The sequence below is a fragment of the Phalangium opilio genome, unplaced genomic scaffold (assembly GCF_054372755.1).
Source record: "Phalangium opilio isolate 3A_F unplaced genomic scaffold, DU_Popi_V2 ptg000209l_1, whole genome shotgun sequence".
NCBI classification, from domain to species: Eukaryota; Metazoa; Arthropoda; class Arachnida; order Opiliones; family Phalangiidae; genus Phalangium; species Phalangium opilio.
Window position 1 is genome coordinate 17,608,514 of NW_028324217.1, and position 27,914 is coordinate 17,636,427.

General features: G+C 39.2%; 4 protein-coding genes across 7 annotated transcripts in view; 3 read left to right on the forward strand and 1 right to left on the reverse strand.

The window, feature by feature from the left end:
* Window positions 1–9,829, forward strand: part of LOC149620965 (uncharacterized) — a 41,857-nt gene extending 32,028 nt beyond the window's left edge. The window contains exon 11 of the mRNA XM_089854659.1: window positions 8,660–9,829. Coding sequence (XP_089710785.1) covers window positions 8,660–9,606 — 947 coding nt within the window. The 3' untranslated portion in view covers window positions 9,607–9,829. The remainder of the gene's footprint in view (window positions 1–8,659) is intronic.
* A 1,675-nt stretch (window positions 9,830–11,504) lies between these two features.
* On the forward strand, window positions 11,505–13,761 carry LOC149620966 (uncharacterized). Of its 2 annotated transcripts, XM_089854818.1 has the most exons (3): window positions 11,505–11,875; window positions 11,961–12,259; window positions 12,335–13,761. In XM_089854818.1, exons 1-3 carry the CDS (start codon window positions 11,632–11,634, stop codon window positions 13,169–13,171), a joined length of 1,380 nt encoding a protein of 459 aa, XP_089710944.1. In that variant the 5' UTR covers window positions 11,505–11,631; the 3' UTR covers window positions 13,172–13,761. The 2 variants fall into 2 exon arrangements, with proteins under 2 accessions (XP_089710944.1, XP_089710943.1); XM_089854817.1 differs by having other exon boundaries at window positions 11,508–11,875; window positions 11,961–13,761.
* On the reverse strand, window positions 13,716–15,867 carry LOC149620967 (uncharacterized). Its single transcript, XM_089854660.1, has 2 exons — window positions 15,589–15,867; window positions 13,716–15,523 (listed from the first exon to the last, which is right to left on the reverse strand). The coding sequence occupies exons 1-2, from the start codon at window positions 15,865–15,867 to the stop codon at window positions 14,066–14,068; spliced, it is 1,737 nt and encodes a 578-aa protein (XP_089710786.1). The 3' UTR covers window positions 13,716–14,065.
* Window positions 15,868–19,073: 3,206 nt separating this feature from the next.
* Window positions 19,074–27,888, forward strand: LOC149620968 (uncharacterized). Of its 3 annotated transcripts, none has more exons than XM_089854832.1 (7): window positions 19,074–21,232; window positions 26,271–26,352; window positions 26,420–26,482; window positions 26,898–27,029; window positions 27,093–27,229; window positions 27,303–27,491; window positions 27,562–27,888. In XM_089854832.1, exons 1-5 carry the CDS (start codon window positions 21,156–21,158, stop codon window positions 27,162–27,164), a joined length of 426 nt encoding a protein of 141 aa, XP_089710958.1. In that variant the 5' UTR covers window positions 19,074–21,155; the 3' UTR covers window positions 27,165–27,229; window positions 27,303–27,491; window positions 27,562–27,888. The 3 variants fall into 3 exon arrangements, with proteins under 3 accessions (XP_089710958.1, XP_089710957.1, XP_089710959.1); XM_089854833.1 differs by lacking the exon at window positions 27,562–27,888 and having other exon boundaries at window positions 19,086–19,682; window positions 20,958–21,232; window positions 27,303–27,530; XM_089854831.1 differs by lacking the exon at window positions 27,562–27,888 and having other exon boundaries at window positions 27,303–27,530.
* The last annotated feature ends 26 nt before the right edge of the window (window positions 27,889–27,914 follow it).

Sequence of the window (27,914 nt, forward strand, 5' to 3'; positions counted from 1 at the left end):
TCTAAGGGCAAAAATCATTTTGCATCACTCCGTGTGGTTTCCAATGTGCTAAGGTTGTACAGCACCATAGCCCACTCGATCACGCACTCGTCAACGCAAGCCGCTCGCGTCGTGATCCGCGTGATCGAGTGGGCTATGACAGCACCCAACAACAATCTAAAGGCCCGTTCAGACGACACTCTTTTTCTCGCCACGCTCGCCGTGCTGAGCTCATCAGAATTTCTGGCTTCACCAGCCTCTAGAAAATGCACTGTTCACACGGCCAAAATTTTCTCATTCTTGATGTCGGAAAAGCAAGAAAAAAAGTTGAAAAAAATTAAACTTTTTTCTCTCTTTGCTCGGCACAGCCAATAGAGTGCTTCCGAAAATGACGTCACTCTTTGTTGTGTAGTCTGCTACTCTGTGATAATGGTTTTTCTTCGGTTTCACTAGTTCGAATCTCTTGAAATTTTAGTGATAAGTATATTCGTTGCCTACGTTATATCAAGGCCCTAGTACGCCCTTCTGGCTAGGGGGTACTTTTAAGGAACGCGACACCTTGTTTTTTGCTCTTTTCTTTTCGCAGATGGTGCTCGTAGCAATCCCATGTTAAGGGATCTTCCATATATTTGAAATTGGAGGGAGCGTGCATAAATATGATGGGCAAATTTTTTTAATAAAAAATTACTATTTTCCAGCGTTTCAATGCTATTAATAATGCGTAATTATTCTAATATTTATTATATATTTTCATTATTATTAGAAAGATTTATAAAAATGATAATTATTATTTTTATCAAAAACGGTAATCGAAACTATTCATTGTTATGTCATTGTTCATGATACGAAACAAGCCTGTTGAAAGTTTTTCATTTAAGAAAAAAACTTCTTGCAATTACCATTTAATTATTTATTCACACTTTTAAAATCTTTCGAGATGAATAAATAAATTAGTGTTTTTCTGATTGTAAGAAGATCATAAGTGTCGCGAGCATGATTGTGTAACAATGGCCTTAAATATTTTTTTAGAATGTCCCAAACTCCCATTCCCAATCGACGCCGAAAGCGGCCGAAACCGCTGCCGCCTACACGCACGTACCTAATCCCGATCCGTTTTCTCTCTAGCCCGCCGCGGCCCAGTTTCGCCTGGAGCTACTCGCCAGGGATAGATTTATTTTTAGCCACATCGTAGTATACGATGAGGCTCTTAGTTTGATCTGCCCTGTTGTCATTTTCGTAGTAGTAGTGCCACAGTCCTGCCTTTGGCAGTATCGTTCGTCATTTTTGAATGTCGAGAGAAAATATTTTTCTTTTTAGTTAACGTTACAGTTCACAGGTGGAGTTTTAAACTTGATACATGGAAGAGATTATATTTTTTAAATTTTCTTCCTCCACGGAGAATCGAACCGCGGACCTATCGCTCGCCAGCCCAGTGCTCTACAGCCTCGCCCAGAGCCGCTTGCTAAGAAACGCTCGCGAATAGAGGACTAGTCTCGGAGAGTTTGTCCCTGGTTTGTCAGAGACAGGGTCCCCTTCCTCTCTCTCTCTATCTCTTCAACTAGTAGTCATGATCTTATTTGAGGCCAGGAGATATAACTTCGCGGTAGGAGAGGCAAAATGTATATTATATAAATTTTAACCGACCGGGAAGAAGTTTTTCCAATTGATCTCGTTGTTCTAATTTACGTACTTTACGATCATACGATGTGGCTAATATTTTTGTCTTGACAAACTTGTATTTTTTAAATTTTCTTCCTCCACGGAGAATCGGACCGCGGACCTATCGCTCGCCAGCCCAGTACTCTACAATTTCGCCTAAGACCGCTTGCTAAGAAACGCTCGCGAATAGAGGACTAGTCTCGGACAGTTTGTCAGAGACAGGGTCAGGGTAGGAAATAAGGCAGGTTTACAAGTCAAAAACCAGTTTATTAATTGCTGGGACCAGTTTATTTTTTCCAAAACCTGGGGTCAGTGGTCCCAGGGACCACTTTATTAATAATTGTTTTTGGAAAAAATTGACGGTGGGACCAGTTTATTAATTCTGGGTCCTTATAAGAATTTTTCTAGCTCAACACATTTTCTACCAATTCTACTCCTAGGTAGTTAGTACTCCTTGGCTACAACTTCCCTACAAAAGTTTTGTACTCTATTGACTTCTAGTCGGGCCTTGACTGGTAAGAATCTATATTGATGAGGGGAAAACGCTGAATCTTTGTTTATGGCCATGTTTTTAGCCATATCGTAGTATACGATAGGCTCTTAGTTTGACCCGAGCCGTCGTAGTAGTAGTAGTAGTAGTGGCCGGGGTTGTCGCTTCGTTATCGTCAGATTTTAGCTTAAAAGGAACTTTATATTACCACAACCCACCCATAGGGGTTACTGGGCTCGGTTAGAGATTTAATTTTAATTAAAATTATTTTGAGATCGCAGCCGGGATTCGAACCCGGGTCCCTCACGCAGAAGACGGACATTCTACCATTGAGCTATAGAGACTCGAGTTTTTTATTATTTATTCTTATCTCTAAAATGTCGGGGTGGTGTGGGGTGGAGTACCTCTTAATCTGTGGGGTCGGAAACTTTTGAATTTGTATGTTTGGGGTTTTTATATTTATTTTCTTTTTATGTATGTGCTAATTAAATAGATAACGATTTTCCCCGTTTCGTTCTCGTTCGGTAGCTATCGTCATCTATGTTATGTTTGACTGGAACGTTTTGGCGGTTAATTCAAATGTGGGTTTAGATAGAGCTAACATAGTGTTAAAAGAGCGTTATGCGTTTGATCATTTTAGCATTGCTAAAGGTAATTCGAGGGGATAATCACTAAATTGCGTAATCACTATAACTAAACTTTCTCTTTCAAAAGTTTCTGGGCATAAGTCCTTGTTAGAAATTTATAAGATGCGATAAGTGTGCATCGGCATAAGTCTATGTTGTAAACTCATAGAGGGGATTATCACTAAAAACTATCTGTTCTTCGATTCGCCTGAATAATAGAATTACAGCATAAGTAAATTTATACGGTTATAATTTAATCACTGTTTAGAGTAGGGAATCGAGGGGCTATTCACTCTGATTTTATGCACGGTAAATCATTTAAGCATTGAAAAAGCTATTCACTCATTAGGGTAAGGTATAGAGGGGTTATCCACTCATTAGGGTAGGGTATAGAGGGGCTATTCACTCGTACGATATGGCTACTATTACGAGCCCTTGGGCCGTCTTGTTTATTATCATTAAAATGTTACGCATGTTATCTAAACAGGGAAACTGTACAAGGTATGATGGATTTTGTGAAGGATTGTCGTGTTATGGTCTAACGTTTAAGCTGGTAAGTGATGAATAAATTGTAACTTGGGTGTCATTAAGGCGTGTTACGGATCCAAACCTATCGAAACTATTATACCTTGAAAAGAAAAAGATCTTTCTTGTTATTTTAAAAGTAAAAAATACTAGCAGAATAAATAATTTATACGAAGCTGGTTGTATTCAAAAAATCATGGGTTTTAGGAATTCCCTAATCTTGAAGAAAGTTGCAGTGTCAATTGTCACAATCTTTTGAACTAGCTAAGCATGTTTTTCTAAGCTTTGATAGCGAAAGCTACAATGTTTTGGGAAACCTTTCTTGTTATATGTTCGTTTTCTTCTGTTTGAAAAAATATTTTATTTTAGGGAAGATTTACAATTTCACAAACTCTCTGCACAAAATTCCGAAATGAGTTTAGTAAATCTTCAAGCCGAGGTATTTTTAACTAGTGTGTGAAATTAAGCACAGAAATATTGAGACCCTTTGGTATCATAGCCCATTTTAAATGTACAGAATGAGTTGTCGATTCTTATGTCCCTTAAAGTAGAACCAAACTCTGTGGGTGGGTGAATAATTAGGTTTATTTGTGAAAATACCAATCAGGATTGGCTCTGATCTAAGGGGATTGGTAACATGTTCCTGTTTAGTAACAAAGAAACCCAACTAGGACCTTTGTTCTATCTTGCTTGCCCCTTTAAAATATGCTCAGCCAACGAGAGTCCAAAGAATATTTACTGTTAAAATCAAATCTTATTTTGTTTAGCGTAATGTTTTAATTTCAAACATGGCAAAAGAGAGAGTGAAAACTACATTTACGATAAATAAACAAATAGACGAAATTGAAAGACTCAATAGGGTCAATAAAGAGTTGGAAAGGAGAATCAAAGATCTGATGGTATGGAACATTTTTCATTTTCATGGTCGGTAGGAAAGAGTTACTCCAAAGGTTAAGAGTTGATTGTTTGAAAAATAGGAGAAAAGTGGAATGGATCAATTAGCTAACGATGAATTAGTGAAATCTGAACCCGTTGAAAATGATTCGGGAATTAATGGCCAGGAGTTATCTCTTCCAATTGTGATGCACAGTGTCGAAGCTGTCAATGTCCAAGGCATGCTGGGTAGAGAAGAAATTAGTCAAGAATCGCCTTATGTTGCCGAGGTTGGCAATGCTAACAACGAAACTGAAATTATCCCAAAAAAGTCTAAAAATGTGGGGTTTATAACGCGAATTACGAATGCGTGTGTCCCTAAGTTGATATGCAGTGAGAAATCGCCACTTTGTGTACCTTCGCCGAAGCTCGAAGCCGAAAACGAATTGAAAATGCCTCTCGACACAACGACGGAAAGTGATTCGTCACGAGAACCTCTTGAGAACAATAATACAATTATCGATTCTTATTGTAAATCACAAAGTGTCTCGACAGAGGGAGAAACTGACGAAAGAGCAACTCGATCAAAGGAATTTCGTGTTCCTGAATTGAATGTTGAAGTTCAAAACCATTTGGATCTTTCTCTTGGCGCAAATGTCGAAAGCGATTCACTAGAATTAGCCGTAGAAAACGATCTCGATGATAACCAATCCAGAATAACCTGGACAGGTGCGAAGAAAACTGATAGACAAAATCGAACTATGGTACTGTGTTTGCCAAAACTGAAGCTTGTTGATCCAATGAGTGTGCCAGAGTGTGTTCTTAAACCAAAACGTAACCCAAATGAACTGTCAGAATTGACCTCCGTCTCTATGGAAATCAATTTACCCGAAGTTCCAGTTGAAGTTGGAAATAATAGTTCGGTGTCCAACTCGGAGACATTTCAAGAAATCGCTCCAAAGAATTCCGAATCACGTTGTTCGGAAATGGTAAGTCATTTTATTCTTTAATAGTCTGAGTGCCTAGGGTGGGGATTCATATTCCTACCCCCAATGGGGGAAATATGCTAATCAATTAATTCCGCCTTCTCGATGTATAGTCTAATGGCGTTTTCCATCTAACTGGCTCTGAGATCGCTCTTGATTTGCTCTAGACGACATGAAATGCGCTTCATTTCTTGAGCTGCGTTTACGAGCCCGTCCTAATCGTCGATACAAATTTAACGAGCTATCAATTCTCTACAGATTAGCACCGATGGGATCTTGGGTCCAGCGCTCGGTAAATGGAAAACGGAAATCGGAGCGCGAGCAGATCTAGCGCCCTTGAGCGCTAAGTTGAATACGCTATTGGCAATGCTGCTATCTAGGTGAAAAACTGAAAAAACCTATTTAATATTCCTGGTAAAAGCAGGCAGATCCCTATTCCAGGGTTCGTGCAGAACCCGTATCAAAAAATTGGGAAATATCTCGAGGATTCTAGGTGTGTCGTCATAAGTTTCCATCTTGGATTTTTATCCGAAAATATCGTTCGACGAGTTCTACTTTCCATCTCTCCTCCATTTTAATTCGGAACTAGCTTTTACCCGCGGCGTTGGTCGCGTGAAATAAGAACTTGCATGAAAATGATATAAAGAATGGTTAGATTTTACTGATGACTAACCTTTTTGTAGCACCCTAGGAGTGAAGGCACTCGGCGTTTGCCTGCAGCTCGTCGGGACATTTTTTATTACTTTTCATGCTTACATTATTCCATAAAGAATTGTTTTTAAATTTCTGGCCGCCATTTAAAATGATGGCAACAAATCGATCCCGAAAGACCATATAGCCCGTCTATAGGCTAAAGGAAACCAGTGTACAAAATATTTGTGAAATCGGTTGAAACGCTCCGAATTTGTTGCATAGAGAAGATTTTTGACATTTCTGGGCGCCATTTATTAAGATGGGGGCAGATTGGAAATATCCTTCTTCGTACGCGCCTACTGCTTATGGGTAACGTTCCTGCTGATGTTCAGCCTTTTAGGGCAAGCGGTTTGGGCTGGGCGGTGATTATCTGTCAGTCAGTCAGGACTTCGATTTATATAGAGAAGATATGGTTGTCAAGGCCATAATGTACTGAGTTTTTTTTTAAACTTGTTTTGTCATCCTCGCCGTAACTTATTCGAAACAATTATGCAAAACAATTTCTTGGGTACGAGATAGATAAACATTTTACGTTCCAGCGCTAAATTTACCAAAAATTATTTAATGGGTTAAATTCGCTTGGGGCGTTAATAGAAGAAAATGTTAAATAACACTGACCTGTCCCTACTTTCTTCTCGCCTACGCTTTTGTCAAAGAGGTTGTCTTTATCCATGATTAGTTTATTTAGTGAACGAGTTAAATTCCCGCTAAAACTAAGGACGTTTTCAAAAACGTTCAAATCAGTAAAAATATCCGAATATATTTTTAACATTTTTCGAAAAACGAGTGAACTCTCTACCGATAAAATCAAATAGTGTTCAGCTTTTGGACCTTTCGCCTCGCAGCAAGAGAGTCCCGGGTTCGATCCCGGACTGTGGCACAGGGTTGGAAATAAGACAGATTTACAAGTCCAAAACCAGTTTATTAATTGCTCGGACCAGTTTATTTATTCCAAAACCGGCGGTCAGTGCTTATTATTAATTATCGTTTTTGAAAAAAAAAAAGACGGTGGGACCAGTTTGTTAAATCGGGGTTTCTTATTAGAATTTTTCTAGCTGAACAAATGGTTTTACCAATTCTACTCCTATATAGTTAGTACTCCTTAGCTACAACTTCCCTACAAATGTTTTGTAGTCTATACTCTAGAATGAGTCTCTTGTAGTCAACAGCCTAGACCATAGTCAGTACTAGTTGTCAGTAGTCGCATTAGGCAGTAGTGTATGGTACTAGTATAGTCACATTACAGGATTTTGATCCTAAGGGAACTCTCGCACTATGGCTTACTGAGAGCGAGAGAAGATATAGCCACCGAAAGGAAGTAAAACGCAATAAGGATAGTTCAGAAAAGGATGAAGAACTTCAAATATCATTAGACATGCTGATTGATATTTAGTGGCAACTTGTTGAAAGTCCTGAGGACCACTAACAAAATCCACCTTATTTCCAACCCTGTGTGTCACCGAGTGAAAAACTGGGTACAAAACCTTCTGCATAGAGTTCTGAAAGTTGTCACCCACTTTTTCCTGCGCGGTGTAACCCGTTTTCTCCTTCCCATCAAAACTTGCTGAGGTTAATACTTAGTATAGGGCGCTGTCGGTAAGCTGTGGCGTAGGGGCTAGCCCCCACCTCTCTATGCATTGAAATCGTGACCCATTGAAATATAGCCCACTGGGTGTTATGGACGCGCAATAAAGCTAGATTATAATGTATCAGAACCTTTAAAATGTCCTCTTTCGCAAGGGTCTTCACTCCTTTCTTATCGCTGGTACCATAAGAAAATAATACATAGCTCCCTTTAAGTATGAAACGTAGCTCATATTCATACTACAGCATATGCTTCCAAATTTGGCGCGCTTCCTATTTATGACCCAAGGGAGAAGTTTTGCCACTACGAGTAAAGGGGGGCGAAACCGCCACCTAAGGTGTCCGCGAAAAGCACGATGGGCCGGGGAATTTTGGCCACGCCCGTAGAGACACAGACATTCCTTACCTCATATGTGTAGGGGCTAGCCTTGGTCGTCGAAATCTCGCGCTATCTATTAACTTATTATGATAATTTTGACATGCACTTAATCAGTTATAATTATCATAATAATAACTTCAAGACCTTTAACGATTTAATTACATTATAAATTTTTTTAACGCCATAAGTTCTTAATAGGTGGCTTTAGAGCCTTTTTAAAAATTTCAATGGAAGAAAATGCTGTTTACATGGCTTAAATGGAGAGACTCATACTTATAGGGAGCTTTATATTATTTTCTTATGCTGGTACTTATTTCGACCAAAAATTCGGAGTTTATTTGTTGCTGGATAAAATGAGATATTGTTTCTGGTTACTCAGATTTTTGGAACAATTAGTTTTATGATTATCTATCGAAGGGATATCCACATTAGTTATATTTAATTATGTGTCAATTGTACTTTATTTCACATATGTGGAAAATATAACACTAATAAGATCTCTGGCGTGCCATTTGCCAGGCAGAGAAACAAAGTGAAAACTAGACTTGACAAGAGAGAGGAGGTGCAAGAACGAAATAAATTGGTAACTTGTGTTCACTCAGCATTAATTCAACCTTTCTAGTTTCGCGCCAAGGTTTCTCCTTCATTTCAGTTGATGTTCGTTCATCCCCTTTTGGTTGATGTGGTTATTTGCTCATCGGCTAACGCTTTGATCAGTACTGTTTCTTTTCTTTAACACTGAGTTTTCGTACAGGCCTTAGCATTACATTTTTTATGAAGTGCGCTTGAATGTTACTGTATTATTGATGCTATATTATAAATGGTATGTGTGTCGTTTCTATATTTCGTTAATAATTTTCTGTAGGAAAATTCAAGAAGAAACGTTCAACTCGGATCAAATATTCTGCTGAATATAAAAGGGGTCCACAACCTCACGCCAGAAAGGGTAACGAAGAAAAACTATTCAAATGTGATCAATGTGACTATGCAAGTACGTGGAAGAAGGATTTGAACAGACATAAACGCATTCACAGTGGCGAAAAACCCTTCAAATGTGACCAGTGTGACTATGGATCCACGCAGAAGAGTACATTGATCAGACATCAACGCATTCACAGTGGCGAAAAACCCTTCAAATGTGATCAATGTGATTATGCCAGCACGCACAAGTATAATTTGATCGCACATCAACGCATTCACAGTGGTGAAAAACCCTTCAAATGTGATCAGTGTCACTATGCCAGCTCAGTGAAGATTAATTTAGTCGCGCATAAACGCATTCACAGTGGTAAAAAACCCTTCAAATGTGAGAAGTGTGACTATAAATGTAGGCGGAAGATTGATTTGACCATTCATCAACGCATTCACAGTGGTGAAAAACCCTTCAAATGTGATCAGTGTCACTATGCCAGCTCAGTGAAGATTAATTTAGTCGCGCATAAACGCATTCACAGTGGTAAAAAACCCTTCAAATGTGAGAAGTGTGACTATAAATGTAGGCGGAAGATTGATTTGACCATTCATCAACGCATTCACAGTGGTGAAAAACCCTTCAAATGTGATCAGTGTGACTATGCCAGCACAGTGAAGATTAATTTAGTCGCGCATAAACGCATTCACAGTGGTGAAAAACCCTTCAAATGTGAAGAGTGTAACTATAAATGTTCGCAGAAGATTAATTTGATCGCGCATCAACGCATTCACAGTGGTGAAAAGCCCTTCAAATGTGATCAATGTGACTATGGATCCACGCAGAAGGTTCATTTGATCAAACATCAACGCATTCACAGTGGCGAAAAACCCTTCAAATGAAATGTGATCAATGTGACTATGCAAGTACGTGGAAGAGTTCTTTGACAGAACATGAACGTAGAAGTCACATGAATGACTAGATGTACTTGAAGGCTGCTAGACAATGTAAAATTTCTTTTTAATCGTAACATGAGCATTTAAAATATTGTTGGACAAAAACTTTATTTTTCATCCTTTTCTGTAATGAATGGGCCGTAACTGTTAATGCTAAAATAAAAAAAAATACAGAGACGCCTCATTATCTTGTTGTGGTTGCAAGGCTAGAGAATTGCCAATTGCGCAAATGGGGAGGGGGCAATCGAGAGCGAATAAATACTTGTAACTTGTATTTTCCTTTCATTTGCTTGCAATTAATTCCACGAACATCTGTTAAACATTTTGAGGGAAACATTTAACGACCATTTGACCTAAGGTTTGTGGATAATGTTTTTTCGCCGGTAAACATTCTTAACACTATATTTTTACCTCTATTATAGGCAAAGAGGACAGAGAGGTGATAGAAACAGGCTTTATAAAATGCGCTAAAAAATGGCAAAATAAGGGGTAGTTAAAACAGTTTTCTAAAAGTTCAGTTTCAGGACTCATATCCTTTCCGCGTGGGCGGATGGACCTCCTTGTCTTGTCTCTGTCATTCCCTATGTCAACTATGCGCGATAAAGCTGCGCTCAGGCGCCGCGACGTACCGTCCGTAGATTTACCCCTGCACGCATGGATCACGGCTGCCTATACTAATTATCTCTCCAAAGAGGAGGGAAATAGGGAGATAGAAACGCGCTCTATAACTTCCGCCGAAAAATGGAAAAAATGGGGGGGGGGGGTAGTAACAAAAATTTCTGGTACGATAAGATTTAGGACGCACTTCTTTCGCGCTAAGGGGGGACCTGTCATCCCCTACGTAACTGAAATTTCTCTCTAGTATTGGTAGCCCGAAAGAAAGTTGCGCGTTAAGAGCCGCGGCGTACCGTATATTTTCCCCTCTTCTCACTACGCATGGATCACGGCTGCCTATGCTGATTCTCTCTCCCTATTTCCCTCCTCTTTTATCTCTCCGTCTCTCTCTCTCTCCTCTTTGTTATAGGAACGTTACGCTATTGAGAGGTACTGTCTGGGACGTTTCTGTGTCTGTCTTTCTGTTCTTTGTTACAATAGAGCGCGTTCGCGGTATTCCCCATTTCTGAACTGAGTACGCTTTTTCTCGTAATTGGGGAAATTGTATTTCACTATGTTAACTATTTTACTCGAGTACCGATCCACCCTTTTAGTGGCCACTATTCCATCATCTGCCTAGTCTCTCGCCCATTCCACATAAACCGAATCTGTCGCATTGTCTTCTTACTCCACCATCACGGGTACGAGATGTAACGAGTAACGTATAGCCTCCAAATGGCGGGACATCTATCAAATGTTCAAGCATTTGCGCTATTCATTATCAACTGGTCTCCGACTAATCCACTTAAGAGCAATCCGTCAAATGAATTGAAATGATTGCCTTGAACTCTATTATAATCGTTAGACGTTTGATTACGGGAACTGTCTAGCCTTCACATGGTGGGACTTCCTACAAATGTTCATGCAACTGTTCTTATCCTCCTTTTTTGTGATTCACAACCCTTATGAACTTCGTTTTTGTGTAATTATTAAACCAGACCTACACGGAACTTTTAACCTCATTATTCGTTTCATCGCATTAAGTTCTAATGAAACTAACGATTTAACAACAATTAAGGTAAGAACAAAGAAAAGTGGAAAATACAAAGTCACATGAATTAATAGATGGATTTACATTACATTGAATGTTGATTATTCGCCAAGTGACGGACTGAAAATTATGAAATAGGTCTCAAAATATAAATTGAAATTTGGCCACGAAAAAAATGGGTAAATATATTAAAAATGCTTTATAAACAGCACGAACAATTCAGTGACGTCACCGGTTTGTAATTTTTTACCGCCCGATTTGAATTTTGAATCGGCCGCCATATTGTATGTGTCGCCCTCTACAAAAATACATTGAACTCTCGAAAGATGGTGCTATACTGTTGCGTTTTTGAGTGTAAAAGCAAAGCTGTTGCTGAAAGTCGTGAGAAATTCTTTAGAATTCCAAGAATAATAAGAAATCAAGGTAAAAAAACCTTGGATTTATCAACGAAGAGGCGATTTCAGTGGATGAGAAGCATTGGACCAAGGCCGCAAACGGGCATATGTAGTACTAAGCTGAGTGATGCACAAATAGACTTAATGCGGGTGTGTTCCAAACATTTTATTTCAGGTTTGTGCTAAATATTTTGTTGTATGAAAATTGAAAATGGAAAGAATTAAAAACGAGCATCTATTAATATGTGTTACTTGTATAGGAATTCCAGCAAAGCTTTACGATGAAACTCATCCAGACTGGGCACCTTCGCTGTTGGTATGGCCAAAACTAAGTAAACAACAAGCCATTCTATCTAAGGCGAAACGGTATGAAAGGAGGCTAAAACGCCATGCTCGTCCAAATGAACCATCGAATATAGTCGGGCCGATACCTAGAGTAGATGAAGAACAAGTGATGCAAGACATTGATGTAAACACTCAAAACTGCGAACGAACAGGAGATAAAAGACTTTCTAATGTCGACGAATGCACAGCGACTGATACGGTTTTAACTGAGCAGGTCACGCAAACAAATACCATTTTAATTGAGCAGGGCACACAGACAAATGAGTTTTTAACTGAGGATGATATGCAGATGGAGCAAGATATAATACTGCAGAAAACACCAGCAAGACCTGATTTAATTCACCAGGGAACGCAAACCAAGTTTAGGGTTTCTTACACTTTTGAATTAGAAAGTGCAGAGTTACGAATTGAAAACTTGAAAGAAAAGCTGAAAGTGTCGGAAGAGCAGACTAAAAATCTTATCAATGATTTGAAGGAATTAAATTCTAGTCTCCTTGAAACTAAAAAGGAACTAGAAAAACATTTGTTGAAGCAGTCATTTTTCAAGGACCAATACGCAAAGGTGAACTTTTTTACGGGATTAGAAAATTATGAATTATTGCTCGTAGTGTATGAAGAAGTCAAACCTTACCTTTTTAAGCCCCCGAAAGCCAAATTAACCGAGTTTCAACAACTGATTTTAACGCTTATGAAATTAAGATTAGGTTGCACCCACTTGGATCTTGCGTACAGATTTAACGTTTCAGACCGTACTGTTGGGAGAACATTTTATAACTGTCTAAATGCTTTATACCATCGAAATTGTAAAAACATTTTTTGGCCAGAACGAGAGGCCCTTCAAAAAACAATGCCCATAACTTTCCAAGAAAAATTTGGTAAAAAGGTGGTTGTTGTCATAGATTGTTTTGAGGTGTTTTGTGACAAATCAGCCTCGCTCTTGGCAAAAGCGCAAACTTGGTCTCAGTATAAACATCAAAATACTGTGAAATTTTTAATTGGAATTAGTCCTCAAGGGACAGTAACTTTCATTTCGAAAGGCTGGGGAGGTCGTGTGACAGACACACATCACCGAAAATTGTGGTATTTTGGAAAATCTTCTGCCTGGAGACGTGCTTTTAGCAGATAGGGGTTTTGACATTGAGGAGAGTGTTGCATTTCATTATGCCGAAGTTAAAATCCCTACGAAAAAAGGAAGAAAAAACCAATTAGCGGCAAAAGACGTGGAGTCCACGAGAGATATAGCACATGTAAGGATACATGTGGAGCGTGTTATCGGTTTTCTTCGCCAAAAATTTAGGATTCTCCATATAAAAATGCCAATTGAACTTTTGGGATGTTGCGATGGCGAGGATTTAGCGGCAATTGACAAAATTGCGGTAGTTTGTTGTGCATTGACGAATCTTTCTAGTCCAATTATACCATTTGAATAACTATCATTGACTAGAAAAACTATGTTTGGTTTATTTCAAGGAAAAGAAAATTTACTTTTTATTGATATCCCATATTTTATTATTTTGTACTTAAAAAAAGGAGTTAAATATATTAAGATTTAAATCCAAACAAATATTAAAAAATACATAAACTCTAATTATTATATATAAATAGATTATAACATATAAATAATAGGAACTTAACTTTTTAAGCTTTGTTTTAATGCCGAGGTTTTTGAAACCTTTAACCTTTTTTAAAACAAATAAAATATAACAATGTTTTCAGTTAATTCATATATTATTTTGTTTGGATTCTGCACTGAGGACAAAACCAAGAACCCGGAGGAATGGATTTCATTCCCAAGCACTTCACGTGAAACCATTCTACTGAACAGGTCGCGTTATCACAAGCAATGAATTTATCCGTTCGTTTGCCTTTACAGTTAGGCAAACACCACTTTTTACGCTTTCTTTCCAATTTCTTAGAACTGTTACACCTGATGTTAGGACTTTGAGGAGTAAGAATTCTCTGGTTCACTCTTTGTGGGGATTGCGCCAGAGTTGCTTGTAGAATTGAAGGGGAACGTGTTTTAGAAGGTGAGGGTCTTTGAAATTGGGTCGGTTTCGCCTTGCGAGGGTTTTTGCACCTGACTCATTTTAGGAGGCGCGAAAGCTTGAATAGTTTGAGCTTGTAAATTTGCTGTTCCTGGTTGTGGAACTAATGAAGATAGACTGTCTGATTCTTGTACGGACAATACATTTTCCTTTGGAACTTGCCAACTGCGCGTGAAAAATTTCCCCAAAAGTTCAGGCATTATCACGTTGTCGAAAAAAAAACCTGCCTTTCTAAGGACAGAACTCCAAAAAACTTGATCAGGCAGAACTCGTTGAAGAAAAAAATCTTTTGTTGTCCAAATGCAAAAGTCACAAAATTTCCTATTTGTTATAAAAATCTGCGCCTGAACTTGATAGAAATAGGAATTATTTTTAATCAACAACATCTCCCCATCGAGACAGGAATTTTCTGAACCAATGGTTTCTTCTATTACTGCGTTGCGAAAAACATAAGGGCATTTCAATTCCAAAACTCCCTCTCCACAGCAATCACAAGATATTAAACCATCTGGGGACGCGCCAAGATAAGGATAATCTTCACTTAAGAAAAGTCCACACTCCTCAACGCCTAGATTTTTGTGCTTGTGCTTCATTAAATTGTAATATTGACTTCTCGCATCCCGTTCATTAGTAGACCCCCATTTAGTAGCTTCGGTTGAAAATGTGCATGACTTTGGATAGCATACAAATTTTATCAGAGAGATTGATGGCTTGTCAGGATTAGTGTGGCAAGATGCTTTCAACTTAGAAGCGGTTATACGCCCACTTCGGAATAAAAACCATTTATTTGAATTAGCTTGTCCCTTAGTGGATTTTTCCACATTTAACAATTGCTCCTTGGAAACTTTGATTTGGAGGTGCTTACTCTTCTCCACAAGTTCTTGAAATGAAAGATTCACATTATCCTCTTCATATAGCTCGGTTAAAATCTGTGGAAATCTACACTTCTCAAAGCATTTTGGGATGAACGATTCTTGGTACTCGTGTAAAAGGGAGAAAATAGCTGCCTTCGGATTAACTGCGTGTAATTTTTGCCTATAAGAGTTCAATTCTTCTTTACTTTGTGCCGGAACGGGCTTAGATTTCTTTACATTAGACACTGGTATTGATGAAGGAAGAGATGAATCGAGAAGGTTGTCTAACTTTATTTTCTTTCTTGCCGGCGTTGTGAAGTCAATGCTACTGATAGTCGATGGGGTTACTTCTTTCAGTTGGGGTACTAACCAGTAAGCTGCTTCACAGGTTACAGTTTTTGTTTGTCTATATCTAACCGCGTATTCAAGAAAAAACAGTAATGCACCAATGTGAGTGCAACTTTCCGCGAGTCCTGCGATACAGGTACAATGACCGCAAATAATTTTCCCTTCTTCCTCTGCTATTATCCATGGTATTAATGGCTTTTCGGTTGCCCTTAACCTTTGAGAATGAAGAACCTGCCAAATCCAAACAGAAGTTTCGTAAAAGAATCTTCACATAAAAGTTTTGCAGTTACACTTACATGACATTTGACTATGCAAAGTGAATTAAATTTCTTCACTTTAACATCTCGAACCCAACCATCCACAAACTGTTTATAGGCTTCAAGGCTTTTGTAAGCCCTAAATTCCTCAAAACTATAGTAACTCTCCTTAAATAGTAAATATGAAATCAAGTCCGGATACGTTATGCCCGGGTAATCATTTAAGCCTTGGCTCCAATTTACCGTATTTTTACAGTAAGGATCCTCATAATTAACCAATGAAATTTTTTCTATACAGGGTGTTTCTGAAAAGTCCATCACAAATTAAGGGGCGTGTTTATGGGACCAAACTGAGCGGAAAGTACCAAAGAACATGGGGTGTACAACATTTTGTTACGGAGATATGGCCTTCCAAACATTCGCCCCTAAAACAAGGAAATATCCAAAAATGAGGAGTAACACTTAAGACCGACTAACCAGCTTGTTTAAAATTACTAGACAATTTCAATAGCCTTTAATCGAACAATTGATTTCTACCTTTACTAATCAGAAGCGTATAAATGAGTAGAAGTATGCCTACGGTGGTAATGTAAAATTAATCCCAAGTGACATGATGTTTCAAGATCTTCCCAGCACCAAGTAAAATGGTTCTGATTGAAGGGACTTTTATTAGCACAGCGTAAACAACGTTATTTTCAGGAATTAGTCCAAATGTCCACGGGCGGCATTACAAAAACGAGGCAGTCTTTCGAATGATACTTGGACATGTTGGAAGATCCCTGGCTTGTTCCTGTTATCTCAAACCGTAAAAAGCTACGCAAATCTTCATCATCACGGACAACACTCTTGTACGTTAGGTATGACCTTGAGAACACCTAAAAGGACATCTCGAATGTATTTGAAAAACCCATCTCCAATTAAGGGGCGTGTTGTTTGTTTCCAACAGAGTAAACTCGCCCAGAGAACAATTACAATGCAGAGCCACGTTTCGGCGTTAATGGCCCACAAAGGTGGTCCCAAAAACAAGAACAAACTTTAATTTGTTTCGTTCAGTAAGTGTTTCATGTGTCATAGATAAAACGCCATGATTAATGCACGAAGAAAATGAATTTATTGACAAGTTTTAACATTTAATTGCAACTAGTTACAAAAATTGTTCAAAGTGTTCACCACGCGCGTTAAGGCACACATTAGCACGTCTTACAAATGATTCCCTTACACGTTGAAAAATGCCTGGAGTTTCGCGAATTGTTTGACAGCCGTGAATTATTCGTCGACGTAGCTCTTCAACATCGGGCACTTCAGTCTGATAAACTAAGTCTTTCAGGTGGCCCCAAAGAAAGAAATCACAAGGGTTCAGATCGGGTGATCGAGCAGGCCACTCCACAGGTCCACCTCGACCTAACCACCGCAAAGGGAAGGTCGCGTTAAGATAATTTCGGACCGCGATGCTGAAATGTGGTGGTGCACCATCGTGCATGAACCACATTCTGTTTACCAAACCTAAGGGTACGTCTTCGAGTAGTTCCGGTAAATCGTCCCGTAAGAACTGCAAGTAAGCCACACCGTTTAACCTGGGCTCTAGGAAATATGGCCCAATTAAATTGTCACCCACAATACCACACCACACGTTTAAACTGAATTGTACTTGGTGACTTCTAACGCAAGTTGCGTGGGGGTTTAGCTGGGACCATTGATGTTTATTATGTAAGTTAATAATACCATCCCGTGAAAAGTTAGCTTCGTCAGTAACCAACAAATCCCGTGGGAAATCGATATCGTTTACTTTAGCCAGAAACCACTGACAAAACGCCGTGCGTCGTGGGTAGTCCGCTGGATTCAAACCTTGAACTTTTTGAACATGGAAAGGATGAAACCGGTGGCTTCTGAGGATTTTCCACACGAGCGTGTGGTTTACGCCTAATCGGCGACCAACTTGGCGGGTACTTGATTCAGGCTCGTCCTCGAAAATGGTGAGAACTTCGTCTTCTACGGCCTCTGGGATGGCTCTCGCTCTAGGTTGAGGTCCAGCCGGTTGGATTCGTCCATCTTGCCTCAAACGACTGTCCACAGCCTCGAACGTCAGTCGATTTGGTAGTCGCCTCTGCGGAAATCTTTCCTGATACAAGCGTACAGCTGCAGCGGCATTCCCCTCGGCTAGTCCATACATTAGGTGCATATCCGCATATTCGGCATTTGTGAAGAAAGGCATTGTAACAGACTTCGTTGAATTATGAGTTTAATAAAACAAACACATGTACGTGAAACCTCTTTTATTCCTTTCTTAAAAAACATAGTGCTCTGTTTTAGTGCTCTGTTTTTTAAGAATAGGCGAAGTTCTCACTATTTTCGAGGACGATCCAAAAACAAGCAGCCGCCAATTGGTTTGCTGATTAAGAAAAAACCACACGCAACTTGCGTCAGAATTCACAAAGTACAATTCAGCTTAAACGTGTGGTGTAGTATTGTGGGTGACAATTTAATTGGGCCATATTTCCTAGAGCCCAGGTTAAACGGTGTGGCTTACTTGTAGTTCTTACGGGACGATTTACCAGAACTACTCGAAGACGTACCCTTAGGTTTAATAAACAGAATGTGGTTCATGCACGATGGTGCACCACCACATTTCAGCATCGCGGTCCGAAAACTTGTCAATAACATTTTCTTTGTGCATTAATCATGGCGTTTTATCTATGACACATGAAACACTTACTGAACGAAACAAATTAAAGTTTGTTCTTTTGTTTGGGACCACCTTTGTGGGCCATTAACGCCGAAACGTGGCTCTGCATTGTAATTGTTCTCTGGGCGAGTTTACTCTGTTGGAAACAAACAACACGCCCCTTAATTGGAGATGGGTTTTTCAAATACATTCGAGATGTCCTTTTAGGTTTTCTCAAGGTCATACCTAACGTACAAGAGTGTTGTCCGTGATGATGAAGATTTGCGTAGCTTTTTACGGTTTGAGATAACAGGAACAAGCCAGGGATCTTCCAACATGTCCAAGTATCATTCGAAAGACTGCCTCGTTTTTGTAATGCCGCCCGTGGACATTTGGACTAATTCCTGAAAATAACGTTGTTTACGCTGTGCTAATAAAAGTCCCTTCAATCAGAACCATTTTACTTGGTGCTGGGAAGATCTTGAAACATCATGTCACTTGGGATTAATTTTACATTACCACCGTAGGCATACTTCTACTCATTTATACGCTTCTGATTAGTAAAGGTAGAAATCAATTGTTCGATTAAAGGCTATTGAAATTGTCTAGTAATTTTAAACAAGCTGGTTAGTCGGTCTTAAGTGTTACTCCTAATTTTTGGATATTTCCTTGTTTTAGGGGCGAATGTTTGGAAGGCCATATCTCCGTAACAAAATGTTGTACACCCCATGTTCTTTGGTACTTTCCGCTCAGTTTGGTCCCATAAACACGCCCCTTAATTTGTGATGGACTTTTCAGAAACACCCTGTATACTTTTTTTTAGTTGTTTCGGCTAAAGTTTTTTTTTTTTTTTTTTTTTGAGGTTTCAATGCGATAGGGTCTATGGACCGCGGCAAGGATGTGATTATTCAGGTTTCAGTAGGGGTATGGAGGGGAAGGAAATGAGGTTTACTTGGGAGGTGACGGGCGGGGTGTGGGGGTCAAGTCACCTCCGGCGGACACGGGGCAGTCGGCACCTATAGGGTAGGATCGCCGACATGTGTCGTATTCCCTCAAACTTTGCCGCCCAGTAGCTTGGCTTACAGGAGTGCGCCACACTCCCGGCTTCGGCTAAAGTTTCTAAATAATCTGATTTATCGAAATTAATTTGTTGATTTGCCATGTCTTCCACTATATTTATAAGGTGCTTTTTACCAATAATTCACATACAACATGGCGGCCATTAAAAAAAAAACAAATCCAGAGGTCGCGGCTTCCGGGCGTGACGTCACTAGAAGGTCAAAAACCGCTTCATGCTGTTTCCCTATTTAATAGCTCTTTTCGTAATTTTATGCACGCATGCGCTTGTCGTGCGTCGTGGATAAAATAGCAGACGACGCCATCGGCTTACGGAGAAATAGTTGGGATTGTGGATAACGGAGTAAATTTGAATCTAAACTATGATAAACTAAAAATATTGGAACTTAAAGAAGTTTGTAAAAATTTGAGAATTATATTTAAATCCTACTGGAGAAAACACATGCACACTGAAGCTTTGAAAAATGAAAATATCGAAAATATTTCCCTTAATAACCAAGGCTTAGTGTTGGCCTCAAAAATAATGTCGGTATCCATGCAGGGCCGGGCAAAACCACGAGAGCAACCCCTCAAAAAAGAGCGCTTTCCCCGCGAGGGCCGCCGATTCCCGACCAGGATCCGATACCCACTAACGAAATGCATGTTACATAACCCCGTCTTTGTAGTTCCAACATTTTCGATTTATAACTCGTTCTACTTTTCACAACAATTCTGTGAAATTTAATTTCCACTATTTTACCATCCCTCTTTACTTTATACGACTGATTCTTGCATCCCACGCACTACCACAACACAATTGAACCTTGGATTAAATACAACTACGTAGTTGTATTTAATCCAAGATTGAACACAGCATCCAGGCATAGTGCAAAGGCTTAAGAATATTTGAAAAATGCTACAAAATTGAACTAACTAAAAAACCACTGGCTTAAATGAATTTTATTACACTTTTTTTTCCAAATTTCTAAGAAAAAAATCAAGAGAATGTATTGAAAATGATTAGATTTAATGGCAAAGTTGATGCCTCTAAAATAATGAGGAAATACGCGTAGGCTAAGAGCGTAGTCTGCTATTTTATCCACGTTGTTACTAACACGCATGCGCCTCGCATTTTCCCCCACTTTTACCCTCCGACATGCGAAAAGGGCTATTCGGGGGGGGGGGGGGTAAAGGAGAGATTTTGAGGCGGGGTTTCGCTAGTCCCCGCCTAGGCGTCATATTGTGCGGGAAGTTTAGCATAGAGTTCTTTAGTGGCCCGCACGGTGGGGGGGGGTGAAACCCAGAAGTTTCCCCCCTTCAACTGATATAGCTCTATAGAAAAAGAATTACACACTAGGGGCGATTTTGCTAGTCGTTTTTTAACATGGGGCTCGGGTGAAGCTGGCAGGCCTTGTACCGCCGAAAGAAGATTATCTAAGTTGGCCATGGGATGTTGGGATATGCATCTGCAGGGTGGAAAATAAGGATATTGTTAAAACTGGACACTGGGCCAGCGACCCCCCCCCCCTCCTGACCTGGAAAAAATAAACTGTCCATGACTAATGACCAGGGCACGTCAAGGTCAGGGGGATCGCTGGCCTAATGTCCAGTTTAAAAAATCCTTATTTCCCACCCCGCAGACGTGCCACACGCCCACACGCATTCTTTTCTTATCTTAATACCACTCCAGTACTATGAGATTACCGCCTCCAAGTCCGAGGTTTTGCAAACTTTTACGTCTGCTAGGCATTCTTCTTATGGACCGTCAAGTGGTAAACTAAAATTACTAGAGAAACTTTTAGTAAAAGAAATAAGAAACTCGTTCGGCAAGAAGAACAAATAACAAGGAAAAGATTCCTCAGACGTTATAAGACTTGCGGAGTCTTGAATGATTAATTTAATTTGGTTTAGTAGTAGGATGGATGCTATGAAAGCTTGTGTTGTGATGATGAAACCTTTAAGCTGGTAAGTAATGAAAATATTTCTTGAACTTGAAGAATGTCCCAAAGAAGCAGTCTCTCTTAAGGACTCTCCCCTTTATCCAGACTTGTTGTTTTTATTGAAAATACTACACTACCCCAGACCATACATATTTTTTAAATAGGGAGCTAACAACTGGCTAGGGGGAAGAGATAGTCTGACGTCACGCAGCCCCTCTCTGGTTGGCATTTTTGCGCGTAGAATACTGTTTCCAACCGTTAGGGGGCATGAAACTCCAGTGAGAGATAAAGGGTGTGACGTTTCAGGTTCAGAACTGTTAGCTCCCCATACAGCGTCAACAATTATAACACATGGAACAGCCATCCATAAGATACACCTTCCCCATTCTTGAAATGACGCGGCGAAATATTTATATTTTGATGGGGTGTAATCATTGCGTGGAATAACTTGCCAGAGGTTTTTGTGTCTTCCGGCTAGCGATATTCAAACATTAACTCAGGACCACATAATTTTACGAAACTACATGGCTATGGCTCAAAATCCTGTTCCAGATGGGCTAGTGAAGTTTTATTAGCCTCTCATATTTAAAGGAAAAGGCCGGGTGACATAACATTAAACCGGCAATTTTACAGAATAGCTTCTGGTAGCAGATCACTTTTGTTTTTATGTTTATAGAGCTATCTCAGTTGTGACGTCAGTGCCTAGGTAAAACGTCACGGGCTTAGCTTTGGCAGTGGGCGGCCATGTTTGGTACCGCTTTGGTTCTATGGGCAAATAGCATGGGTGACGTCACACTAAGGCTTCTGAGATAGCTCTATTATGTGTAATATTGGATGAAAAAAATTATGGCGCAAAAATTTTTCGGCGCAAATGATTATTTAAAAAGTTACAAGCGTTTAATTCTTTGGCGTGCGCATGCGCAAAGGCTTAGGGATCCATGTCATTGGCTAAAAAAGCAATTATAAGTAGGGCTGTGCGAGCCTTGAATTTTTGGTTTCGAGTCGAGTCTCGAGTATTGAAATTTTCCCTTATCGAGTATCGAGCCGAGTCTCGAGTACTCGAATCGAGTATCGAGTAGTTGGAAAATTTGTTTCGAGTATTTATCGAGTAATTGGGAATTGATTTTCTAGTTTTTTCACACTTTCTGTTAATTTATTGCTCTCATAATGGACATTTGGTGTAATTTTGATCATCGACAACTACTTCCATCAATTTCCTGATGGTATTAGTCTTCTTCCCTTTAAATTTAACTAACATAATTCCTCATTAACATGTTCTTCGCAATCTCATTCCTCACCGAAGTCACTTGTAGCCATTGTTATACTTCGCGCAAAATTCCAAAGGAAAATTACTAACCTATACTTAAAAAAAAAAAAAAATTAATAATATAGTAATTGTAAACGCGCCTTTAACTGTATTTCATTACTTTTACTTCCTCTATTTTACCAGCTAGGAGCTACTACCCTACTACATTGCACTGGCATCATGATCTAAACTACCCAATGAGCACTAATGTGCGTCTGTTAACCAATAATGGTGACTTCTTGTAGATTTTTATAGCTATTACCAGAAGTAAATAGGGGGAAGTACGTTTCTCCAGCTTTAGCTAGTGTAAGGCGTCCCTTTATTGTAAAATCACGCTTTGCGGCCCAAAATTTGAATTCGTCCAATGAGAGTGAGGCAACTTATCCAGGGAAATTTTCTATCATGCGCCACCACTCGGTCATAAAGTTCACTATTCAGGCTAGTTGTGTTGTTAAGCTTAGGCAGAGGCTTAAGTTCATTTTAAAATTTTACGCATCTGATCATTCTGATTCTAATCACATCTAAATTAATATAACCAGTAAATATTTAGTTTTATTATTCTATTTTTTTATTTAGAAAACATTCAGTTATTATTAAAAATGTACTAAAACAGGATATCAGGCCGAATAAAATTTTACGCTGTTACTAGGGCCAGGCAGTCGACTCCGTACTCCCGGTCCCGGTCCGTAGCTTGCCGGGCCGACTACAGAGCGAAGGTACGGAGCCGACTTGACTCAGGAGCAGAGGAAAAGAAAATAGTTTCGGGGAAATGTATTCATCCGCGAGTTCCCGCCAAAAACGCGGTTGCGGAAAGGCGCGAAAAATACCATAACTCGACGCCTCTCGAAACCCCCTTTGATACGTACTTCCCCCTATTTACTTCTGCTATTACATCCTATTTTCAGAGTTGAAGGCTTCCCAAAAGCAGGTTCGAGTATTTATCGAGCCTTGGGTTGATACTCGAAACTTTTTCGAGTCTCAGAAAATCTCTTATCGAGTATCGAGCCGAGTACTCGAGTCTTATCGAGTATCGAGCCGAGTACTCGAGTCTTATCGAGTATCGAGCCGAGTACTCGAGTCTTATCGAGTACTCGCACAGCACTAATTATAAGTGGAAAAAGGACCATACACCAAGAGCCTATAGTTTAAAAAGGGTCTGTCTCAAACGCTTTTTCGTACCTTCTACCAAGAGCCTATAGTTTAAAAAGAGTCTGTCTCAAACGCTTTTTCGTACCTTCTACCATAGGTTTCTTGAAAACTAGCATCTTCGCTATCTACCCCCTTACCCCCTATATAAGCTAGCCAATCAAATAAGGGGAAACAGATATTAATTTTTTTGGAAAAGTAGTACCTCGACATCAGCGACGCCTGTAGAATCTTTGTCAAGCTCAAGAAAAATCGTCTGCTTTATTATTTGGGTCTTTGGAAGCGGCTGTAGGATGAAGCGCTTAGTTTCGAATCCTAGGCTTAGCTTTGTTTGCCTAAACAACTAACACAGCCGGTACACACTTATTTTAATGAAATCAACAGAAACATGAAGGAACGAATTTATTTTACTAAAATCCTAAAAAAAACATCATATTCCTAGAAAGACCGAAGCTTAGCGTAAGTTTTGCGGTAGGCTGCGGTAGCTGGAAATCCGCGACCGCGCCGGCACACCTTCTTTTCACGACCGGTACGGGAGGGACTCGTTTCCCCGTCGACTCAAGGCGGCGTGCCAAGGCTTAGGAAAAGGTACACTCAAACGCCAAATTTGAATCGTTCAAACTCATTTTTCAAAGTAAAGGAACCAAAAACTAATATTTCTCGCTTATTTTACGCTCAAGTCGTTCTTGTACTATCCCATCACACCTGTCTTTTCTTTCACAACCTCTTCCTATACTAGCACCCCTATCTCATACACTCCCAGCACACCTGTCTACTTTTTCACAAGCCGGCAAATCTCCTATCACTCCGGCGAAAAACTCTCTCCTTTCCCGGTAAAGTAATCCTTAGCTTAAGTTTTGCGACAGCTGGAAAATCCGCGCCGGCACACCTTCTTTTCACAACGGCCTGAACTTGAGCAAGCCCTTAGCCGGTACCCATCCCTATGAAAAGGCCAGGCTTCGCGTAAGCGACGCGCTTGTTATGAGTGCGCGCCGCGCGCGCCTACTTTCACAACGGCCACGAACCATAAGCAATTTTCGCTTGGAATACCCGTGGAATACCGAGGCTAAGCAAAATTTTTTAAATTTTGACTTTCCAAACACCATAACTTCCAAAGACCAAAAATCTAAGTATACTAGCAGAACTACTTTTCGCGGCCGAATAACGCATTTTTCAATGTGCTATGGCCCTCAGCTCAAGGGGGGGTAGGCACTAAGGGAGATGATGTTAGTTTTCATGGCGCGCGCTAGCCGCAGAGAGGCAGGCTCTTTTTAAACTATGGGCTCTTGCATACACGTATAGGAGTCATGAATTAAAATCTCTGCAGACGAAAATACCAAAACCAAACCGAAAATAACCTAACCAAGCCTAATATATAAATATTTTGGAAAAGGTGGCAGCTAATTAATAGGAGAATATTTTGGAAAAGGTGCCAGCTAATTAATTGGTTATTTTCGTCTGCAGAGATCTTAATTCGTGACCTCTAAGCCTTTGCGTAAGCCAAAGACTTAAACGGTTGTAACTTTTTAAATAATCATTTGCGCCAAAAAATTTTTGCACCATAATATTTTCATCCAATTTTACATATAATAAACATAGAAAGAAAAGTGAACGACTACCAGGAGCTATTCTGAAATATGTCCCATTATACCTTATAAGAACGGCCTTTTCGAGGGCCTTTTTCTAAATATAAAACGGAATTTTATGAAAAAAAAATAATAATCTCTTATTACAAAATAATTGTGTTATTTCGGAATTCATTTAAATTTTTTCGCCATTTGTAATTTACTCTTTGATTCTGATTTCACGAGAACTGCAAGACATTTCATGCGTATAAAGGCAGGCCCCTTAATTTGCAGTTAGAATTAGGCGCCCCAAATAGTGACAGTTTGTTTTCAATTATCTCAAGATTTCGAAATATTTGGCAAGTATAAAATGAACCAATTTGATACATTTTCACATAATTGGTATTTAACTATTCATTTTTGACTTTGTGTAAAATATGTATCTACAGTACAACCCAAACCTTTTCTTGATTCATTTTTGAAGGAAAAGGTCAGGAAACAACATTTTACCTTAATAAAAAAGAAAAAAATTAAAAAAAAGATCTCTTATTACAAAATAATTAGCATTTAATTAATCATAAAAATTAGGACTACTACGCCGCCATTGGTTTAGTAGCTTCTGCTAATTCGAACCTGATAAGCTCGTGATAGAGCGCACTATGCCCCACCTTACCCTTACGTCTCTCAGCCTGTGAGAATTCAACCAATCCCTCTAAACCAATAGTCCTCGTTTTTAAGACTAATCAAATGCCCCAAAACAGCTAAATTGAACAGAAATCACGAAAACTTTTCAATTTTCATGACGGACACTATCCAGATCATATGATCAGTTTTAATATGCATCAATTGAATCGGATTTTGTAACTACACTCTCCCACTAATCAAGCATTTCAGCCTTGAGCAACTTTGTCTCACAAAGGTCCTGGCAACACTGTAAACTCTTAGTAGTTTAAAATATTAACATTTTTCTCCATTCCTTAATTTGCTTGTTCTTCGAAAAATGTTCCATGTTTCAAAACATGTCTTCATTCAAAGTTTAATTTTAGGAAAGAAATGTGTCGCCACAAACAGTCTTTACGCAAAGCCTATACGAATTTGGTCAATTCTCAAAGAGTTGTTCTCGGAGAGGTATTTGCGATATTTTTGAACTATTCCTCGTTCTACTATGAAGTTTAAAATTGCAAAATTGATTTAGGAAATGGATAAGGAATATTGTTACTTAAGCAAAGATGACAAAATGAAGAAACTGAGGAACAAGGTAATAATTGTTAAAATAGTTCCCGCATTATGAGGAAATCTGTGCTGGTAGCGCAGCTAAATGGCAAAAAACGAACCTAAGGGCCATTTCGCCTTGCTTGAGTGAAAGCACCCAGTTTTTCCGTTCCTTATGAAGGGTTTATGAGATACATGATTAAAAATAACATTTCCTGCAGCCTCTCAATGACTAATGAACAATGAACTTTTTTAAATGGCCAATGATAAATTCCCCTCTGATTGGCTGAAGGTTTAGAGGATAAAGGTCCCTTGTTTAAAGATTTATTAAAAATGAGGACCATTAATGTTCTTTGACGTCATTGGTTTCTCATCTTTCTTGCTCGTCTCTTTAAAAGGCATTCTACCTGAGGCCCCATGGAAATCAGCTGTAGTAATGGAATCTTACTTGAATTTTTCAGTTTGACGTTTTAATTTCAAACGTGAGAAAATCGCGAATGGAAAATGAATTAACTATTAATGAGCAACGAGAGAAAATTGACCTGCTCAATAAGGTCAGAGAAGAATTGATAAACAAAGTCAAAGATCTCAAGGTAACCTATGAGGTTAGATATTAGCAATATTCTTTAATCATTGTTAATTGTCTAAAAAATTAGGAGAAAAATGGAGCAATTCAAAAGGCTAACGATGTATCAGTGAAAGTTGAATCAGTTGATTATGATTCATAGCCAGATAGCCAAGCATTATCCCTTCCAGTTGCGGAACAGCAACAACCTCAATCTCAAAATGAAAGGTATTGCGAGAGAAAAAAAGGTGTATTCATTTTATTGTTTTCATGGACTATTTATCACAATTTATTTGTATAGTTCGGAAGGACTCTCTACTGAGGCCAGGAACCGCAAGCAGCCTGGTGTGTAGATTTTCATTTTTAATTAAATACTGAAAGTCTCCCACAAGTCACTTGCTGGGTGCAAAGTTCATTGAACCAAACGCTGATGAGCTAGAACCAAACGTTTTACGGCAAATTTTAAAAGCCTTATTAGTCAGTGGTGATGGTATGAAGTTGGGCAAGCTAATAATAAGCAAATAATATGTTCACCAATAACATTCTTCAATAAATTTCAGAAAATAACTTCCATTTTTGGAAATTGTCTAACCCTAACCTAACCATACCTAACGTAATCTAACCTTACCATTAAGAGATCTCCCTCCCAAGTACTGACGGCGCTCGATGCTGCTTAACTTCTTCGATCATCCAAATCACTTTATCCATTGCGCTACTGGAGCCCGGCAACTCAAGGAAAACGCTATGATTTTATATGTGTAAACCCATCCCATTCAGTCGAAAGCTCTTCCATTTAAATATTCCCATTCAGTAGAAAATCGCTCTTTGGGCTATAAATTGTTTGAAATTTGGCTACAATTTTAGAAATTTGAATTCGATCCAACGGGATTCTATCCAATAGGATATTACCCTG